At 34.6% G+C, this 22,494-nt stretch overlaps 1 protein-coding gene across 1 annotated transcript in view; it reads left to right on the forward strand.

Annotated features, from left to right (window-relative positions):
* The window catches only part of ETNK1 (ethanolamine kinase 1), a 69,196-nt gene extending 54,029 nt beyond the window's left edge, over nucleotides 1-15,167 (forward strand). Inside the window, exons 6-8 of the mRNA XM_002915277.4 lie at nucleotides 417-577; nucleotides 8,957-9,030; nucleotides 9,368-15,167. Coding sequence (XP_002915323.2) covers nucleotides 417-577; nucleotides 8,957-9,030; nucleotides 9,368-9,440 — 308 coding nt within the window. The 3' untranslated portion in view covers nucleotides 9,441-15,167. The remainder of the gene's footprint in view (nucleotides 1-416; nucleotides 578-8,956; nucleotides 9,031-9,367) is intronic.
* Nucleotides 15,168-22,494: the final 7,327 nt, after the last annotated feature.

Below are 22,494 nucleotides of genomic sequence, written 5' to 3' on the forward strand. Positions count from 1 at the left end.
TATTGTTTTGTGGAACTTAATACTAGGTGATTGTGTCAAGTTTCAATATAAAATGTATTTCTTACCCCTTGAGTAATGGTCAAAAATGTTTTTAGAGCTGCATTTCTAGGAAATGCTCTAAATATTAGTGTGCATAAGAATGTCCTGAAGTGCTTATTAAAGTGAAGATTTGGGGCTTCTGCTGTGGGTGGTTGAAGATTCACACTTGGAAGAGAAATTGAAGCAATGAGAATTGATTATGATGATGAAATGTATTGTGCTTTAGAATTCAAGTTGGAATACATTATGATTTTTTGGTTTATTATTTTAATAAATGCTGTAAACATCTAGTTATTTTAGGATTTCTTTAGAGATTATTAAGTATATAGAAGATAATGTGTTTTAAAAATCTTTAGTGTACTTTTTTTGCATTTCAGGTGTGAGTGATGTAGACTATAGTCTCTATCCAGACAGGCAACTGCAGGGCCAGTGGCTGCGTTCTTACCTTGAAGCCTACAAAGAATATAAAGGCTATGGGACTGAAGTTACTGAAAAGGAGGTGGAAATACTCTTCATTCAGGTCAATCAGTTTGCATTGGTAAGTTTAAATATAAACAATGGAAGATTCTTTTTTTTTTTGGTAGGATTCTTAATATAATTTTAAAAAGCTTTTAAATTTTCATCATCTTATAAAACAGTTTCCCATTTTGAGTTTCGTGCATATTTGGTTCAAAATAAGGACAAAACACTATTGTTTACAGTTCCTCTGTTGTAATGCTTTTGAGGACAGAGATTTTGTTTCATTCATTTATATATCCCTAACTTCTAGAATAACGTGCCTACTCACATGGTAAGTGCCCAGTAATTATTTAATGAATAGATTCTGGTTAGAGTTAGGGTTAATTGTGAAGCAGTTCTTCATGTTATATCTGTTCTCTTTCTTTATGTTACAAAAAAACCCATATAATCAAAAACAAATATGTGGGAAATGAGGTTTTCCACAGTACATTTAATCATCACATCTTAAGATGTTAAAAGTAGATTGGAAGAATCAGTAGAATTATGTTTTCATAATGTAACCAGTATTTTGTCTTGATCTTCTTTGATAAGCAGTTACTTCCAGACCCACTTCTCTGTACTCTTATACACATTTTTTTTAAACATTTTATTTATTTATTCGACAGAGATAGAGACAGACAGCCAGCGAGAGAGGGAACACAAGCAGGGGGAGTAGGGGAGGAAGAAGCAGGCTCATAGCGGAGGAGCCTCATATGGGGCTTGATCCCATAACGCCGGGATCACGCCCTGAGCCGAAGACAGACGCTTAACAGCTGTGCCACCCAGGCGCCCCTAAACGCATTTATTTTTTAAAAAATAGTTCATTTAAATTACCTTTTGAAAATGATGTGATGAATTAGAATGAGCTTTCAGCTAAGGTGTTACACAATTAAATTGAATACTAGGTTGAAGTTTTTTTAGCTACTTATTTTTAGTTTTAATATAATTTGGTACAGTTGCCATGGGGAGTATTTGCCGTGATGTCTTTATGAATAGACCCTGTTGATGGCTTATGGGTGTCTTAAGAGCAGCATTTTCCCAGAACCATGCAGAATACATCTCAAGTAAGAGGGTGTGCTGAAACTTGACCCATCTTCTGTTCTGGTATCTATTTTCAGTAGAATTGTTCACTAAATTAATGGCATGCTCTCCAGCTGGTCCTAGAATGCCTGCTGTTTCTATATATTCTGTTTAAGCATGACCTTAAAGTAGGGAATGTAGGGCTCCCTTTCTCACGAGGCCTCTTAATGAACTTTACGATCACCCTAATACTTCTTTTTAGCAAATTTCTCTATTAACATGAGGAATATGATTATTGCTATAATTTATATTTTTTTTAAAGATTTTTTATTTATTTATTTGAGAGAGATAGAGACAGCCAGCGAGAGAGGGAACACAGCAGAGGGAGTGGGAGAGGAAGAAGCAGGCTCATAGGGGAGGAGCCTGATGTGGGGCTCGATCCCATAACGCCGGGATCACGCCCTGAGCCGAAGGCAGACGCTTAACCGCTGTGCCACCCAGGCGCCCCTGCTATAATTTATATTTCTTTTTTTTTTTAAAGATTTTATTTATTTATTTGACAGAGATAGAGACAGCCAGTGAGAGAGGGAACACAAGCAGGGGGAGTGGGAGAGGAAGAAGCAGGCTCATAGCAGAGGAGCCTGACGTGGGGCTATCCCACAACACATGGATCACGCCCTGAGCCGAAGGCAGACGCTTAACCGCTGTGCCACCCAGGCGCCCCTATAATTTATATTTCTTATGCACTCATTAACATAAATTATTCCTAATGCATTGAGTTTATTAATTTCCATAGAAAGTCCACATACTACAAATTCTTAGTCAAACAGAACCACTGTTTACTATTAGAGAGCTAACTTAGATTCCCTTGTAAACTTTTGATGATAAAAATTTAACACCTTTGGATACTGTGGTTGTATTATATATACATGGTATTGAACAATAATTACTTCTGGTTTGATTATCAAGTTGTTTATAAATATCCATTAGTCAGATGTCTAGTAATTATTACATTGGGTCATGTAGATTGGAGGCTTAAAAGAAGAATAAAACAGTGCATTCCTTCAAAGTACTTAAACTTGGAAGGGCAAATGATATATACAAAATACTTCTTTTTGGGTAACATTTAACACCCATCCCTATTTAAAATTCTTAGCAAATTAGAATTAGAGGGAAACTTACTTAACCTGAATAAAAACATTATTTAACCTGACTTTTAAAAAAAGAATATTTGAAATGTACAGCAGACATATTCATGGAATGTCACATGTTCTGTTGAAGGTCTTACAGAAAAAGAATTAGAGGATGGTTGTGAGGTATAAAACTTCAGTACCTTTTTAATATTTCTGCTGATTTAGCATGTCTTCAATTTATATAACCTATAGTTTTCATATAATCATTACCCAGTAAGTTTATGCTCTAAGATTGTCATATCAGTTTCCAGTTTTTCCTCATTAAGAAAACATTGAGAACTAGTTATAAAGCCAAGTTTGGTTTGAATTCCTCTTCTTATTTAATTGTATTGGAATTCTCATCAGGGCCTCTTATGCTATCTTCAGAATAGAAAGAATGTAGCAGAATTTAGATGAATGCTCATATTTGGCATCACCAGCCCCTCTTACTGAGATTATTAATCCTCCTGAGATTTGATGTATCTGCCTTTGTTCTTCAAGATTGTTTTTGCAGGTTTTTTGTTTTTGTTTTTGTTTTTTTAGCTAGCCAGTTTATGTAATTCTCTTACCAACTCTTAATTTCATCCCACAATCGTTTGGTAAATGTCTGTCACAGTCTCAAGTATTTGAATGAGTAAATAATTGGGAAGTAGGGGGAAATAAAAGCAAACCCTCAATCTTTTTTTATCACTTTCATGCACTCCTCAGAGCACTGCAGTCTTGTCTTCTCCCCTATTTAAAAAAAAAAAAAAGTTCATGTCAGGGTTACCAATAATGACATAATTACTAAGTCCAGTTTAAACCTTGTCGTTTTTTTTTTTTTAACTTTGTCTTTATCTTACTTGCTCTGCCCATATCATTTGACAGTATTTACCATTGATTTTTAGAATTTTCTCTTTCATTACCTTTTGTGATAACCATTCTTCCTTTGTTCTCATGTGTATTTTCCTACTCAATTGTCTTCCCTGACTCTTCCTTTTCTTCCTCTTCTCCCAATCCTCTTACAATACTGGGTGTTCCCTAGTGTCCTGAATTTGGGCTCTCCCCTCTCCTTTCACTCTATATACTTTCATTGGGTGATCTAATTCCATGACTTTTTTTTTTTTAGATTTTTTTTTTTTATTCATTTGAGAGCGAGTGAGGGCAGGAGCGGGGGGAGGGTCATTGGGAGACGGAGAAGCAGACTCCCCACTGAGCAGGGAGCAACTTGGGGCTCCATCCCATGACCCTGAGATCATGACCTGAGCCAAGTGGGATGCCCAACCGCCTGATCCATCCAGGTGCCCTGGAAAATGGCTGGTTAAATGTTTATTGCTGAGGGCGTGAGCAGACTTGTAAATATTAAAAGACTTAACGTGTTACTGTTTACTGTAACTAATATTAAGATGGTAAACAAAAGTAGGTATTTGCACTATAAAATCAAATAGAGTATACATACGGGTTTTTAAAGCTGTTAAGAGTTTTTTTTTTTTTTCTCAAGATTTTATTCATTTATTTCACAGAGATAGAGACAGCCAGTGAGAGAGGGAACACAAGCAGGAGAATGGGAGAGGAAGAAGCAGGCTTCCAGAGGAGGAGACTGATGTGGGGCTCGATCCCAGAATGCCAGGATCACGCCCTGAGCCGAAGGCAGACTCTTAACGAGTGAGCCACCCAGGCGCCCCAGCTGTTAAGAGTTTTTAGACACATTGTTTTCAAGTGATTATTTCTAAGTGACATCTTATTTGGATTTTTTCTAAATGAAATCTTAAGAGTTTTTAGGGGTTTTTTCAGAAAGGATACATTTTAGTTATTTGTTCATCATATAAAGCCTTGATTTTTTTCTTCGCAAGAGTAGCCTAGAAATTAAAATGCCCTTTGATAGACTTACATATCTATAATTTCCAAATCTGAAAGAAATAGGTAAATCACATACAATATGTGTGTGATTTTATTTGGACTTAAATATTCTCTTTGCCATTTTGGGGAATTTCCTTTTCATCCATTTAAGAGTCTAATGTTACATATAAAATTTTCACTTTTCACCCTATAAAAGGCGTTACCTTCCAAAATGAGATTTTTGTGAAGTTTTATGTATAATCCTTCTCTAGTGTAGAATCATTTATTTATATGAATGAATGCTGCTTGTGATGGTGGGAAGAGCTGGTGTTATTTTTAGGTGTAGAATTTCCCACTTTCAGTCTTTTCTACTTACAGAACCAGCCTAATAGGAAGAGATTACAGTAGCATCCACAGATGATTTTTATATCATTTAAAATATGCCTAGGTGATTTAGACTAGTGGATCTCAAACTTTTTGGTCTCAGGATTCCCCTTTACTCTTCAAGATTTTTTTAAAGACCTCTATGAGCTTTTGTTTATTTATGTTAATTATCAAGATTTATCATACATTCAAAATATTAAGTAAATATTTTTAAAATAAAAAACTTGTAGGGGTGCCTGGGTGGCACAGTCTGTTAAGCATTTGACTGTTGGTTTTGGCTCAGGTGGCGATGTTAGGGTTGTGGGATTGAGCTCTGCATTGGGCTCTATGCTCAGCGTGGAGTCTACTTGAGATTCTCTCTCCCTTTACCCTTCCCGGTCGTCCCCCCCCCAAATAAATAAATACTTAAGAAAAAAAAAAAACTTGTTAACATAAACAGCATTTTCAATGAAAAATAACTATTTTCCCAAACAAAAAATAATTAAAAGAATGGCATTATTTATACTTTGGCAAATCTCTGTAATGTCTGGCTTAATAAAAGCTAGATTCTTATATCTACTCTTGCATTTCATCTGTTGCAATATACTGGTTTGGTTAAAGTATATGAAGTTCTGTTTCATACACATGTTGTTAGAAGAGATGAATATTTTGCCTTTTCAGATAATTGTGGATATTCTTCTTGATACTTCACCAAAACTTAGCAAATGATCATTTCTTAGAGGTTAGTTGTAATGTACGGTCTGAAAACATCAGTTAACTTTCTGTACTCCAGTATGTTATAATCCATTGGTTTACCTTGCACTTTGAATGGCTTTTTTTGCCGTGCATGATTTTTAAATTTTAACATTAGTAAGTGTTATTTGGAAAATACTGACTTGAGTTGTAGAGATCTTACAAATGTTGATACATCTCCTTATATGATATGAAAACATCATATCCGTTGATATCACAATCAGTATCGTCAGAAAAAGTTTTAAGTACTGTATGGAGAAGTTGTTAAACTCACAGAGTCAAATACAGATTTTCCAAAGTTCTAATTTTAGGTTGAATACATGAAAAGTTTCATTGGCAACAACAACTGTTAATTTGTTTCGTTGAAATGACAAGTCCTCTTTTTTTAATCTGAGAAATATCTGCCAAATGCCCAAGTCTAATAACTAGTTCGAATATCAGTTATTCTTTCAAGTAAAAATGATATTCCATTAAAGATGTGCAAGTTCAGCTCACAACTCAGTCATAAATGTTTTTTCCTTGAAAGAGTCTTCCTTCTTTGGGTAGAAATACAGTAAAATTAATAGTTTCAGTGGCTTCATAAAGGACATTTTTAGTGAGACTGGCCTCTTACTGTGTGTAGTGATGATGTGTATGTGTATGAATGTTTGGTGCCACTGCCTTGACATTAGTGTTATTTAGTTATTATTAGTTATTCGGTACCAGTAGCTTCACCCACCATTGCTTTTAAACCATCAGTGCATATGTTAAGCGAGTCAAAAAGGTTAGTAACACATTAACAATAATATAAAAAATAGTTTTGGGCCTCAGGAATCTCCCATGGTTGAGAACTACTGTTTAATACTTTAAAAAGAAGGAAGGCACATCTCATCTCATAATTCACTTCTCAATACCTGAGACTTCCTCAGGTAGAAGGAATACCATTTTTGAGAATTTTTATTATTTTTATCGTTCTTATTTTATGTAATGATATTAATTAGCATTTTATTGACTGTTTGTTAAGTACCAGATGTAGAGACTAGGCTCCAATGTGCTTTTTCCACACCACCAAGTAGTTCTCCAGTTCTCAGCTTTGACTGTGTGTCCTGTAATTCTGTAGACAAATGTCAGATCCCACAGATTAAGGGTTCAGTCTCACAAGACTGCACCCAACTATCCTCCTTTGTAGATGTCAATCTCAAATCACAGTTGTTCCTTGTCCTTCTTACCCACTGGCTGTAAATCGGAGGGTTCCAAAACTTCCTCCATGGGTCCAGTTAATTTGCTAGAGTGGTTCATAGAACTCAGAGAAGCATTTATTTATGTTTATCGGTTTATCATAAAGGATACAGAAGAAGAGTCAGATGAAGAGGTACATAGGGCGATGTTCAGAAGGGCTCTGAGCACAGGAACTTCTCTTCTCCAAGAGCTTAGGGTGTAACCACTGTTCAGCTTATGGATGTGTTCTGGTTCACTGGGCCTGGAAGCTCCCTGAACCCCTTCCTTTTGGGTTATATGGAGACTTCATTACGTAGGCAAGATTGATTAAAACATCTGCCATTGAAAACTGAACTCAGTCTCACTCACTTCTCCCCTCCCTGGAGGTGGTGAGATGGTGGGGCTGGAAGATCCATCCCTCTAATCACATGGTTGGTTCCCCTGGCAACCAATCTTCCTCTAGAGGGGGTTTCCAAAAGTCTTACCTCATTAATATAAACTCAGGTGTGATTGAAAGGGGCTTGTTACGAATAACAAGATAACTTTTCACTTTTACTGCTCTGGAACTGTTTCAGAAACTTAGGATACAAGATCAAATATCATAACAAAAAGATGTTCTCATTGCTCTAAATGCTTATGAAATTCTAAGGATTTGGGGAACTATGAGCCAGAAACAGTGAATGAAGACCAAATATGTAATTCTTATTAACTGTATTTTACAGATGGGGAAACAAAGGTACAGATGGGTTAATTAAATTGCTCAAAGCCATACAGCTAGTAATTTTTGCAATTTGACTCCAGAGCTCAGCTTTTTTTTTTTTTCCTTAAGTTAACCATTAGGCTTTATGTGCATGTACTTTAGCTGTTTCCTACATGATTTGTTCTTTTCTATATGTGTATTTGATGGGAAGTTATGTATCCTGATAGTGATTTTTTGAGGAAGTTAAAAACAAAGTGCAAATAGATATTTGTATAGCAGCATACTTTAAAGAGATCTTTAGAGGGTAAAAATTTTATATTTTATATATTTTTATGTATTTTATATATGTATAATTTCCATTAATCTTTAAAACAATCCTGTGTGAAATACAGAATGGCTAATAGTGTCTCATCTTTTAAGTGATGATTCAGACATTAAAAATTTGTGACTTACTGAAGGTTGCAAAAGGAGTTAGTGACAGAACGTGGACTTGAACCCCCACAGTTCTCAATTCAAACTAAGAATCCTTTCTCATACACTGTGTTGTTTTACCTACTAAATTGGGTTGTTTGGTTGTTTTAAAACCAAGATCACAGCTGTGGATTAATTTTTTTTCTTAGATACCTTTTGTTGCTACTATAGGAAATTTAGCTGAAATAAAACCCTTATCTTTAAGACTTTTTTTCTAGCTGTAATATTTCTAGTTAGAATAGATTACTTCGTGGGAAGTGAAGTTTTATTTGTTATTATCAGAATCTTAAAATATTTTCACGTTTAACTGGAAATAGTTTGTAAAGCACACACACAAGTAGTTATTTTACAGCTCCTACACATTCATCTGTTTTTCTCTTGAAGTCAGGACCATTTTTCTCTGACATAAGTAAAATCATGTTACTATATGTCCTGGTTGGTTATGCAGAATTGCTGGGCCAATAAAAATTGTTGTCAGATGTTTGTCATGTCTAGAACATTTCTCATCTTTAAATATATTTTTTTGTTTTTGAGATTTAGATTTACCTTTTTAATTTTTTTGTCAAAAAACAAAGTCTTTTGATAATTATGTATTTTGTAGGAAAGCCTGTTAGCCATTATAACCAACATCTATTAGTGCTTATGCTGAACTTTTTCTCCACAAAGCAGTTACAGGAATTGGGCTCTGTGTTTTAAGCAGTTATAATATATTCTAACCTCTTTTGGTATGGACAGAAGTGATCTGTAGCCATCCAGGTAACTGTACACTTCAGTATTACCTGTGTTTTAGATATTTTATATCAAAAAAGCATCAAGACAGTATTCTGCATGGAGTTGATGAAAAAGGGAAACATTAATTATTTGATAATTGTTTTATAGAGAAATGTATTATCATTATTCCTGATTTTTCTTCTCTCCTTTTTAGGCTTCTCATTTCTTTTGGGGATTGTGGGCTTTGATTCAAGCCAAATACTCCACTATTGATTTTGATTTCCTTGGGTAAGTTTAATCGTACTGTATGTATTACATTTGTTTCTACTTTTTTTTTTTTTTGATGCACATGTAAAACTCATAGGGTACACTGTAGTTATTATTTTCAGTCAAATGTTATGAGGGCTGCATACATTTAAATAATTGGTCTGTAAGGAAATCTGGTATAATCTGTTAAATACTATATTAGAAAAGTGTCCAGTAGGTGGTGCAATAAACTAAAAATATGTCCTTTGAAAATCCTAAAACTTAAAAAAAAAATCAGCTTAGAAGGGTGAGTGGAAAATGAAGGGAGGATTAAGTTTTGCATTTTTTATTAATTCTGTTGTTATTCATTTCTCACTAGGTATGCAATTGTTCGTTTTAACCAATACTTTAAAATGAAGCCTGAAGTTACTGCGTTAAAAGTGCCTGAGTAAAGAAGAGATTTGATTATTCTTAAGTAGCTGAACAATGCTTGTGTATCTTTTCTTAAGAAATTTTGAAAAGCCAATATTTGTTAAAATTCTGTTGTTTAATTTGGTTATCTTGCTTTACAAATTATGCCTCTAAACAACCAATCTATTTTTTAAATAGACTGAATGATGTCAAGAAGTATACCTACTGCTATCAGTATGTGGTGGATTAGAAGTTTGTTAAATCTGCAAAAAGGTATAAATATGTCAGTTTAATCCTTTCTTTGATAATTTAATCTATGTTATATGTGAATTATTTATTATAAATTTAACATAATTCTGTGACTGCTTTCATCTGTTTCATCTGTTGGTTGAGTGTAAGCAATGAAAATGTTCCAGAGAAAATTTTTTAAAAAGTTTTACTTTAATACTATTAATTTTAGCAAACAATCTAAGTGTTCAGTGTAACCTTTTTATCTTGATACACTATAAGAAATATGAATTATTCACTCTTGAAATGCCAGATACTGGTATAGATAACTTAGGGTGTTCATAGAAAAATATCTGTGTATGAGGGTAAACTACATTTACTGTCTATGTTTAGTAGTACATCTTTTTGAATTGAATATTGGAAAGTTTTTCTGGGGGGGAATATATCTTAAATTCTCCTTTCCATACATAGTCTGGCAGTATAAATATTAATAGTTACCGTATAATCCTGGAATAGATACGACTTTATGTTACCAAAATCTGCATTAAATAATGTTTTCACGTACTAAATATGGTCATTTAAGTTGCTAGTTTGTTCTTAAAATTTGATAATATCACTTTTTTTTTACCAAAATATTTTGTTTTACTTATTGTGATATTCTGTGTTTTTGTCTGTTTAGCTAGTAGAACAAGTGCTAATTTTTGAAACAAAGATAGAATGGTTGTCATACTTGGGAACAAGAAGATAGCATTTAGATAGATTCCTTTTTACCTTTCCAGATTCATTCCTGAACAGTTAGTTTCATGTTTTAGTTTGGCTCCATGTCTTTAGAATGATAGCAAAAGATTACGTGATATATGTAGGTTCAGATAAGTAAATTAAAAGCAGTTAAAAGAAATAAGGAACATTTAGGACATTGATCTAATACACTTAAAATCTAACAAAATGTGAATTAAACAGAAATATTCATGGTAGGAGGGCTTCTGTTTGTTTCTCTTGATTTTGTTTGTATATTTTTTATCTTGTTTGGGAGTGAGAAGGTGGCAGTTATTATGTGGAAGGAAGTTAGATCTTCGCGGTGAGTAGGCTTCAAGTTTTGAAGACCGCTGCTGTGTGGAGTCGAGCAGTCATGGTTAACTTTACTTAGAAAATTAGTCTGACAAGCTTTGCACTTTGGTCACATAAGTGCCCATGTACAAAGTTGACTTAATAAATCTGCATATTCAGAATATGCAACTACAAATATATCCTCTGAGAAATCTTCTGGGGAGTTTGATGTATTATTCCAAATGACTTATATTCTCAGATAAGTGCTTTAAAATACTTGGATTATCTCAAGATGTTTAAAGCTAATAAAGTAAGTAGAAACACTTAAAGGCCATTTTAAATGGTAAATTCTAGTTACATAAATAGAATCTTAAAAATCTGCTTGTGTCTATAACAGTGTTAGACTAAGATTTGTTTTCTACCTCCCCAGTGTTACAAATGTTCACTTCTGTTTTTATAAACCACATTACTATAGGATCAGTAGAATTTTACCTAATTGACTAAATGGAATGGAACCAATTAAACAATAGCTTTTTACATAATGTTAGAGTGAGCTTGAAGAATTGTTTTTAGTGGAATTTTCATCTGTGGTTGGAAAATTTTCTTAGGACAATGAATATTTTTTTTTTTTTTCTTTCTGACTTCTTAAAGTGCAACAGTATATATCTTGGAGAACTATGGGAGGAGAGAAGATCAGTTTTCTACCTTACTCCATATTCTTCCAACTATTTTGAGTAGAGATTCACTGAGCCTTTGCTGGTAGACTGTGATTAGCTGCTAGCTGTGATACTCTTGTGTTTCAGACAGATTGGTATAGAACTGAGCGTAAAGGGGAGTAGAGGCTCTCACTTCAACCCTGGGAGTATGCAGTGAAAGTTGGAAACAAAATGAGACATTTAAGGTATTTCTCTCACTCTGTGGCCAGATTTTGGGTGTCATGATTGCTCCCACATCCTGTACAGGTTTTTGGGACCATGCTGCAGACTAATAAGAGGGTTCAAAATTGCTTCCCTTTTTATTGACCATTAAAAGGATTCTAAAGGAAAAATAGCCCTCTAAAATTTGTCCTGTGGCTTGCTGAGATATCTGTTGCCTATTTATGTTAAGCTAAGGAACTTGAATGCCTTACCTAATAACTCACCTGGTATAGTAAGTTCATTTTGTAAATATGAAAATGGTTGTTAGAGAAGTGGCATTCATGTATACTCATAGTTGTTAGTCAATAGACCATAGTGGCCTGGATGCTTTAACAAGCAAAATTACACGTTTTTTCCTTTTGTTCCTTACCTACTTGTGTGATCTTACCTGACCAGTAATATTTGTTGTTGTTGTTGTTGTTTTCCCTCTTGACTCCATGCTACCACCTAATTTTCTGGATATCAGAGAGATGTGGTGGTACATCATACTGTTCACATGGTCATTTGAGATCAACATGAGCACAAAACTCAACTAGGTCTGCCTGGAATGTATATAAAACAGTGTAAATACAAATTTGTAAATTAGTGTGAATTGTATCTTGCATATGAGATTGTGTATTGTTCTGCATTCTCTTTTGTAGTTTTTTTGCTTTTATTTTGGTAAGGAAATGATTCAGCTCTTTGGTTTTAGACTGGAAATAGCCAAAAGTTCCGGCTGCACAGTGGGATAACAAGAGGAACTGGAAAAATAGGGTTTGTCAGTTTTTGTTAATGTCAGTACTTATTTATTTAGCCTCTCAGTGCCTAATATGACTTTTCTTCATTCTTTAGTTGGCCATTACTTTTTGTGAGATTAGATTCCTATAAGCAGTAAATTAATACACTGCTGGAACTCCTTTTTTTGAGTCATGATTCTAAGCTAAAGCAAATTAAAAATATAATGTGATGATTGCAGACTGAAGTATTATCCTCTCCTATTTTCAAGGTTGTTAACCTTTTTCTACAAAAAAAAAAAAAAACCCTTGAAATTTTACGTATCTCTGTGAATCTAAATCCCATATATGTGTGTGTATATATATATATACATATATATATATATATATATAAAAGATATGATACTAGCTCTTGGTTCAACTTAAGCGTATCTCATTTGGCTTCTCTAAATATAAAGTTGTTCATGAGGGGATTGTAAAAAACAGAAAAGACATAAGTCATGAGTAATCTTTTAATGACTGCTATTTTCATCTTGGTTGAACTACAAATATTTATTTCAGTTTATAAATATGTTACTAAGCTTCCAGATTTAAAGGAAAAAAGTTCCCCCAAGCACTGTCAATGAAAAATTAAAAACCTTCACTTTAAAAATTATATAGATTTTTCTTTTTTGTATTACACAAAGATTTCTGTATCATTTTTTAATTTCTTCATACTAAGAATGAGAATACTAAGTTTGGTTTTTCTGCTTTAAATTGCTTTTAATAAACGTTTATATCCAACATGATATAGACTTAAGCCTCTAATATTAATCAGTCATTCAGTTGATAGACAAAGTTACCAGTGCTTTATGCTAGGAGGAGAGTTTTGTTATTGGCAGCAACTTACACTGCTTTCCTCAAAAGGCAAACAAGTAATTATTATGCACGAAGGAAATGAATTGTAAGTACCTGGTAAAGCAGCTTTGTCTTTGTTTCAGAATTGATTTGCTCTGATTTCTCTTCCTTAGCTCATTAGATTTTAGAATGTCCTTTGACTGGACACTTAGCTACATATTAAGGCAATCTGTTTTGCTTTTTTTTCCTTAAAAAAAAAAAAGACGTTATGTCGAACTACCTTTTTTTCCAGTTACATATCACTTGTGTGATTACAGTGTTATGCCTTGGGTTTGATGTTTTTGGACAGAAAAGCATATCAGTTATTTTAAATGATTTCCCCCCCATCTTTGAAAGGTTAGTCTTTAAATGTGTTGATATAAAAGAAAATGCTTGGGTTTGCATTACTTGAATACTTGAAAACTGACATTAGTAAGGTATCTTACATAATGAATTAGATTTTTCTGAACACAATTTTTACACAATTTTCATTTCTGGATCATAATTTGAAATAGAAGGTTTCAACTCTGAGTGGGAAAAAATGACAGGCTTATAGAAAAATACCCTTTTGTGTTTCAGGCATCCCAAATTCAACTTTTTCGTAGGTTTCTGTCTTAAAGTCTGCTTTCTCTTTTCTTCTGTACTTAATGCACTTACTATGCTGTAGATGTTGTCAAACAGCAGGTTAAAGTAAAATCTGTGTTCATTATGAATCTTTCAGCTTTTCTAGTTATGAAAAATTGCTCTGTAAAATACTCTTAATCCCTAAATACAGGCATATTTTTGTTTACATCTTAGCCATTAATGATATAAATACCATTAATCATTTTAACAAAACACAAGATGTTTATAAAAATTGAAAACATTACATGTTGTATTTCAACTAGTAAGTGAAGGGTAAGAAGAAGCTGGCTGATTTGAATTGTTTCATTAGTTAAATTTCAAAACTCTTTAATAAAGGAATTTTCAGAGATAGGTTGAGACCCGGTAGTATCCATGTAAACCAGCTTTTACGACCTAGAGAAAACCCCAAAAGAGCAGTGGAGGAGATGAGAGGATTTGCTTGCCATGGTTGTGGTGTGCCGCTGCTTCAGTTAGGTAGTGACACCGAAATCTTTATTGTCCAGTGATCTGAAGAAGTTTCCTGTTGTTTGTGTGTGCTAAACTAACTATAAATTGGTGGAATCTGCTAAAAGGAAACTTTTTAACTGTACTGTGTGGAGGAACCTTTTTACAGCTGGGTGGTTTCCGTGATATGAAGTATTTGAATTTTAAAATATACTGTTATCATAAGAAATAAGACATGGCATCATTCCATGTTCTCAAGTGATAATTTTCTTATTAAGTTTCAGAAGAAATAACCAAAATAAATAATTGTCACTGCGTTAGCTGTATGTTGAATTGGAAAATTGTGGCATAAAGCTTAAATTTGTGTTTATCAAATGTGAACCATAGTAGTATAATGCTGCTTTGTATATACTGTAAGTGCTACAAATAGTCTCAGCACTGAAAATGTATTGATACCTCTCAAATGAATGCAAATTTTGATGTAGGTGTTTTGAAATGCCTCAGAAAGTATCTGAGCATCTGAGAACTTGTTAATCTGTTTGGTAATGGAGATACTTCCTGTTTTTCGTTGCATATTTTCATGTTTAAAATTTAATTTTTACATTTTTACTACTGTTAATTTAAGTGTAAAATTTGTTCTGTGGATAAAAATGGGGTTGCCAGTGAAGAAAATTAAAAACAGCCTCATTCATGTAATTGCTTAAGTAAAAATACATTTTTGCTGTATGTTCCATAAACTTTTAATAAAGTTGTTTGTATTTCTGTTTGAATATAAGTGATGTTTAGGCTTTATTTCTGTTCAATAAGGCCTTTTACCATTGATTAAATGAAGGAATGTATCTTTTGAAGAGTTTTATATTCTGTAAATAAAAATTCGTTGTAACAATAAAGTTGGGTTCTAACTGCAGTGTACCATAAATCTTGTTATTTCAACTTATTTTGGCGGTTTTTCTTTTTTGAGGGGGGCAGAAAACAAGACTTCAGAGTTAGTGTGTAACTGTATTTGAAGTGATGATTTAAATTTCTAATTCTCTAGTTTTATATGGTGTTAAAAAGTTTTGAATAAAGTTTGCTTTTAGAAACTTAGTTGAGATAAGAGAGTGGAATATTGTATAACTCAGTAAACAAATTCTATTTACTTAATTTAAAAATTCTTTATTCTTCTAACCATTATACTTTGTATCTTCACTGTGATTAGGGCCAGAAACAGATAAATAAAGACACTCTCTGGGACTTAGCATTTTAGTCTAGGCAGGGAGTATAAATTCAATTAGTATTTATTAAGCTTTAATTATCAGGTAATGTGATAGAGGTGGAGATACAAAGATATGATCTCCACCGTCAGATAATCTTGAAGATCAGTTCTCCATAACAAAAATACTTGTGTGTGTGTGTGTGTGTGTGTGTGTGTGTGTGTGTGTGTGTGTGTGATAAAATGTTTTCCAATTTGGGTTTATCTAGTGTTTTCTAAATAAATTTCCATTAGAATGAGGTTATGTATTGCCAGCCAAATTTTGGTCACTTGGTCAAAGTATTGTTCTGTGTCTTCACCTTGTAGTGTTTATTTTTCCCCTTGTGGGGAAATAAGCAATCTGTGGAGAGAAACTTTAAGATTATGTATCTTGCTTGTTGTCAAACATCCCATTTGCCTCCCTTGACTTTTAGCAACACTTGATATTTGTCTAAACCAATCTTTATTATGATGGCTGCAAAATACTCATTTTTCAGTTCTGTTATGTGATACACATGTATCAGCATTTTATTGTAAGGAATCCTCTGTGTGTGTGTGTGTGTGTGTGTGTGTGTATCATCTACCATTCCTGTGACAGTATTTTAAGTATAGACTCTTAGGTTTTTATTTTATTTCGTGGATTATAATCCGTTACTGTATTTATTTACATTGACGTTAAAATGTCTGGATTTGGCTTGGGGGAGCCCTGTCAGATCTGGCTGTACCAGATGTACCAGAACATGTTTTGAGCACTTTCTTTCTTTATAGTAAAATAAGATGTTTTAGACTAATTTTGGAACCTTCCAGAGCCTTGCAATCAGCCATTTTTCCAAGGAACTGTTTTTTTTTTTTTTTAATGGTACTTAGAAACTTAAATCTGAGAACTAAGTATGCTCATTAGTTCTGGGATATCACATCCAAGGCCCTTTTAGCTGGCAGAGCAAGGAAACACATTTATATGTAAGTAATGTATTTTAGAAATGTTGAGTACATACTGACACTTCAGTTTTTAATCCAACTTCAGAGTTCTCCCTTGCCTCTCCCATTTGGTATTTGTTTCTCCCTTTTCTTTACTCTGATAATATATTTTGTTAAGAACTCTATAGAATTAATGTGCCCTTTTCATTCATTGTATTACATGAAGTATGAAATGGTAATATATGTTTTACTAGTGATTGTAACCTTGGTCATTTGATTAAAGTGGTATCTGCCAAGTTTCTCCCCATTTTTTTTCTTTTTTTTTTTTACGATTTTATTTATTAGCGTGCACTTGCGAGCTTGAGCACAAGGGTGGGGAGGGGAAGAGGGGGGAGAGGGAGAGGGAGAACCAGACTCTTGGCTGAGTAGGGAGCCAGGTGGGGGCTCATCTCAGGCCGCAGGGATCATGACCCGAGCCAAAGGCAGACGCTTAACCGACTGAGCCACCCAGGTGCCCCTCTCATTTTCTACTTTTAATGAATAAGCATCTTGTGGGAGGGAGGAGATACTCTGAAACTATGTGATTTTTGTGCTATTTTAGCATCCATCAGCAGTTTTTGCCTGCAGCAGTTATGTTTGACTGTTGCTGATATTCTATTTCTCTCTTTCCTTCTACTTTCTTTCAATTTTAATTCTGAAATTGGAATTTTACTGTAGGGAAGCTCTGTATTTCCTCAGTTTACTTATTTATTCAACCAAATCAGAACACAAGGATATTTAATTCTATAGGCTGTAATCCATTACAATCATTTTGTTGCTCAATTTGTTCCAGTTTGATGATTGAGAGCTCCTTTCAGTTGGCTGCTGTATCCTTTCAGTATGTTCGCATCATTTCTTGAGGACTTCCTTTTCTGGCAACATAAGGCTTTCCAGGCTAGGCTTGTACCTTCCTTGCCTCAACCCTCAATTCAATTATTTCTTCAAGGAGCTCTGACTTTTTTGAGAATGAGATTTAGAAACTTAAGACCTGGGTGCCAGGCGTGCTCATTGTTACTGAGGTGTTACTTCTTCTATATTCTGTCAGTTGACAGTATCAGGAAATTTCATATATATGTGCGTGTGTGTATATATATATATATATATATATATGTCGTACATGTATATATATATCTAAAATAACACACATGCATCTGTATTTCTTTATCCATCTGTTTTTATGACTTTATTTTGAAATCATTTAAGACTTACAGAAAAGTCACAAGAATAGTTCAGTGCACTGCCATATATCCTTATTCAAACTCCCTCAATATTTCACTTCCATTTCTTTATCGTTTTCTCTTTCTTTTTGTCTATTATTTGAGAGCAGCTTGCACATTAAGTCTCATTTACCCCTCAATACTTGTATTCCCTAAGAACACTGTCTTCTCAACTCCATTTTTTCCTGTGTGTGTAGTGTGTTATTTTTTTCTGGCTCTTTTCTTCCTTCCCTTCCTTCTTCCTTTCCTTCCTTCCTTTCCTTCCCTCCCCCTTTTCCTTTCCTTTCCTTTCCTTCCCTCCCCCTTTTCCTTTCCTTTCCTTTCCTTCCCTCCCCCTTTTCCTTTCCTTTCCTTTCCTTTCCTTTCCTTTCCTTTCCTTTCCTTTCCTTTCCTTTCCTTTCCTTTCCTTTCCCTCCTTCCCTCCTTCCCTCCTTCCCTCCCTTCCTCCCTTCCTCCCTGTTTATTTGAGAGAGAATGAGAGCACAAGGGGGGGGGAGTGGCAGGGAGAGGGAGAAGCAGGTTCCTTGTTGAGTGGAGAGCCTACATGAGGCTTGATCCCAGGACCCTGGGATCATGACCTGTGTCAAACAGAGTTAACTGAGACACGCAGGTGCCCCTTTTCTGGCTCTTTTCAAGATTTTTTCTTTTTAGTTGGTTTTCAGCGATTTGATGATGATGTATTTAAATGTGCATCCTTTGTATTATCCTGCTTAGGTTTAGACATTCTTTTTTTCTTTCTTTTTTAAAGATTTTATTTACTTATTTGACAGAGAGAGACAGCCAGTGAGAGAGGGAACACAAGCAGGGGGAGTGGGAGAGGAAGAAGCAGGCTCCTAGCAGAGGAGCCTAATGTGGGGCTTGATCCCAGAACGCAGGGATCACGCCCTGAGCCCAAGGCAGATGCTTGACTGCGCCACCCAGGCGCCCCAGGTTTAGACATTTTTCAGTCTGTAAATTTATCTTTTATCATATTTTGGGGAAATTTCCACCATTTCTTCAGGTATATATTCTGATCCATTCTCTTTTCTCTGTGAGTCTCCAAAAACTGTTTGATACTGTTTGACAGGTCACTAATGTTTTACGCATTTTTCCCCAGCATCTGTTTTCTTTTTTTTTTTTTTTCAGGTTTGGAATATTTCTATTGGTCTGTTTTCATATTTCACTGATATTTTCTCCCATCTAATTTCCAAACTGCTGTTATGCCTATCCGGTGACTTTTTTCATTTTGGTATTATTTTGAGTTCTGGACTCTCCATTTGGTTATTTTTAAAGTTTCCATTTCTTTCCTGCGATTTCCTATTTATCATGGGCGAAGTCCTCTTTATGTCCTAGAGCGTAGGTGTAATAGTGGCTTTAAAATCCTCATCCACTAATTTCAACAACTGAGTCATCTCTGGGACTATCTGTTAATTGGGTGTCTTTGGAGTGTGGCTCATATTTTCTTGTTTCTTTGTATGTCTAGTAGTTTGGATTTGTGTCCTGGACATTGTGATTGATATGGTGTAAAGACTCTTGATTCTATTATGATCCTCTGAGAAGTAATGATTTTCTTTGTTTTAGTAGGCAGTATAACTTGACTGTACCCAAGCCTCAAACTCTGGTTCCTCTTTGGTAAAAGGCAGCTAAAATTTTCAGGGTTTTTTTTGTTTTGTTTTGTTTTTTTAGCTTTAGCTCGGCTGCTTGGACTATGCCCCACACGTGCGTATTTCAGAAATCAGTCAGAAATTTGGGCAGAGTGGATGTATGCAGATATTAGTGCCATCTCCCTCTGGGTCTTTTTGAAATTTCTTTTCATACTTTCCAACTGTTGAGGTTGTTTGGAACTCTGTCCTCTTGTTCCTCAAGTTAAAACTGCAGGTTTTTGGAGTTTTAGTGACACCACAACCTCTGACTTACGGCTTGTCCTCAGGCATAATGTTAGTAAAATGGGAAACTCTGTCTCATTCTCTTTTACCTAAGTGTAAATTCTGCTCTAGTTTCTTTTTGCCATTGGTTGCTCTCTAGTGCTTTTAGGTAGTTTTATCTATTATATCTAAAGTTTATGATTATCTATGGGTAACCTTGTCCAACAGGAGTTATTCCTCCATCATTCAATGTAGAATCTTGTTATCTTAGCTTTTTAGTTGGGTATATAATTGATACTTCAAATTGGTATGGGTGTTAAATGTTCTGAAATTTTCTCTAAATACTCCCTTCAGCCAAATACTATATATTCTAACTTGCGGTGTTTTAATTAATATTTTTAAAGAATTGCATAATTTGTTTCTTTTCACCCAAGAGTTGTTTAATAGAAAGTTGTTTTATTTCTAGGTGGAAGGATCTTTTTGATTTTGGGTTTTGTTCGTAATATCTTCATTTATTTCAAGTTTTTGTAATATTTCTACTTGATGAAAATTTTTGATGTTTTGACTTAATATGTGATCAAATTTTGGGAATGTTCATGTATTTTTGAGAAGAAGGTATATTCTCTTGTCAGGGTGTGGTATTACACGCACCAACACAGTCTATCCTCGCTATTCATGGATTCCATATTAATGAATTTGCTTATTTGCTGAAATTTATTTGTAACCCCAAAGTCAGTTCTTGGGGCTCTTTTATGGTCATTTGCAGACATGCACATGGGCAGAGTGATGAAAAATTGGAGTGTCTGACATGCACGTTCACAGTTGCGGTTGAACAGACTGACACTCTGCCTTCTTGTTTCAGCTCTCATACTGTAAACAAAATGTCCTCTTCACCATATATTCAGTGCCATGTACTTCACATTTTTGTGCTGGGGCAGAGGGAGAAGCAGACTCCCTGCTGAACAGGGCTGGATTCCAGGACCTGGAGTCAGATGCCCAACCCACTGAGCCACCCAGGCGCCTCCTCCCTGAGTAAATTTTATGTTCCTTAACATGAGCTCTCTTTATAACATGGTGCTATGTACACAATGGGACCTCACCTGGTTTGTTAAATGAATGAATCAAACTATTAGGAAATATTTCCAATCAAGCAAAAAATAAGACTGTATTTGATCTTGGAGAGAGAGGCCCTGGAAATGACTGGCTGGAGTAACTTCCTGAACTGACAGGATGCCTGAAAAGCGACTTCACTGGGGAAGCTGTACTTAACTATTTCGGAAGTTAGAGATCCATTTTTTTTTTTTTTACCATATACTTCTGCACGATTTGGTTTTAATTTATTTAGTTGAGCCAAAATTTACAGAAGTATGTAGATATTTTGTTAACTGTCACTGATTTCCTAGAGGTGTCCTGAATATAGTATTCTTAGAACCTAGCACGCTAGCAGCTTTTCAAGGCCCACCCAGAGTATATTTTTTAAAAATGTTTGTCTATAACTGAGACAAGCAGTATAAGATTTTTTTCCTTTACATGAGTTCAATTAAAGTCTGTAATTGTTATTCTCATAATACTGTGTAAGTACTTTTATTCACAATAAAACCCAACGCAAGCATCACTGACTTTATTATTTTAAAGTGGCCATCATTAATAATTCATTATGCAGGGAACAACTTATTCTTTTCTAAAGATTTGGCAGTCGCTTTGGATTATGTCCTCTTTTCCTTACCCAGGATATCACAAAAGAGAAATCAGCCTAAAACTACTCTTTGACATACCAGGTGTTTTTTTTTTTTTTTTACTGCATTATTTTAATTAAACACAAGATAATGAAGCAAACATCCTGCTTTCTACTGCAATTTCACTAGTTGGTTTTCTCAACTATTTATATTGTGAATCTTAATAGTTGAAAATTTATTTAGTCTCTTATAAAAACATGTATTAGTAATTAGTTGATAAAGGATTGCCATTTTAATCTCACTACATTTTAAGAATCTAACTCAAACTGTTCTCTTTTTTCCCAGTTTTGTAACACTTGGAAAGAATTTAAAATTTTATTGTGCTTCTAGCAGTTTTTTTTCACATGGAAGCAGAAGGCTGTGTAGGTGCCTTGTAAAAGGCTGTCTTAGTGACATCCCTAACAAGAACCCAAAGCAATCCTGTTAAAAAAGATTTCTGAGTTCCAGCTTTGAAATATTCTAAAAAGAAAAATAAACAAGAAAATGTAACCGCTTGACCACATTTGCCAGTGAGTTTCCTTCCTTGGTTAGAAGAACACTTTTTTTTTCCTCTTATGTTAGCTAATATTGTGTTGACAACATCAGCTCAAATTATCTTTTGCAATAAAAAAATGAAAGCTAAGGGGGGTTGCTAATAGCACCAGACTTTGTAACGGTTGAGTGGAATTTAGTTTCTGCTTTTCTTTTACCTTGTTAACGCAGAGTATCTCACTGGAGACATCCAGGAACTAGAGGTAAGTGTTGGGTAGTGGAAAGACGCTATTCAGGTGACAGGAACTCCCAATAATGATCATGGTTTTTATGGGCTTTGTTTTCTCATTACAATAACCAAAACACCTTTGAAAAGATGTCATAAAAATTGGGACTCTTTCATATAATTTTGTCACTTTGCCATATCACTTTTTTTCCTTTGTTGCATTCCCTACCTTTTAAATTCCTGTCAGAGGGTACTTGACCTGACAATCCCACTGTATCAGACAGAACACTGGCTACCACAGGAAGGTACCTTTGGAACTCTCAGTCAAGTCTTTGATCTGTGAAATATGTAGGTTCTTTTTTGAATAGGGGCCATTTTTACCTAGTTTTTGGATTGTTATGCACTGAATGTGTTGCCCCAAAATTGATGTGTTGTAGTTCTAACCCCCACTGTGGCTATATTTGGAGATGAGCTTCTAAGGAAATAATTATGAGCTCAGAAGGGTGGAACCCTGATTTGATAGGATTAGTGTCCTTAAGAGACACTAGAGAGCTTGCTCCCTTC

The sequence above is a fragment of the Ailuropoda melanoleuca genome, chromosome 16, assembly GCF_002007445.2.
Source record: "Ailuropoda melanoleuca isolate Jingjing chromosome 16, ASM200744v2, whole genome shotgun sequence".
NCBI lineage: Eukaryota > Metazoa > Chordata > Mammalia > Carnivora > Ursidae > Ailuropoda > Ailuropoda melanoleuca.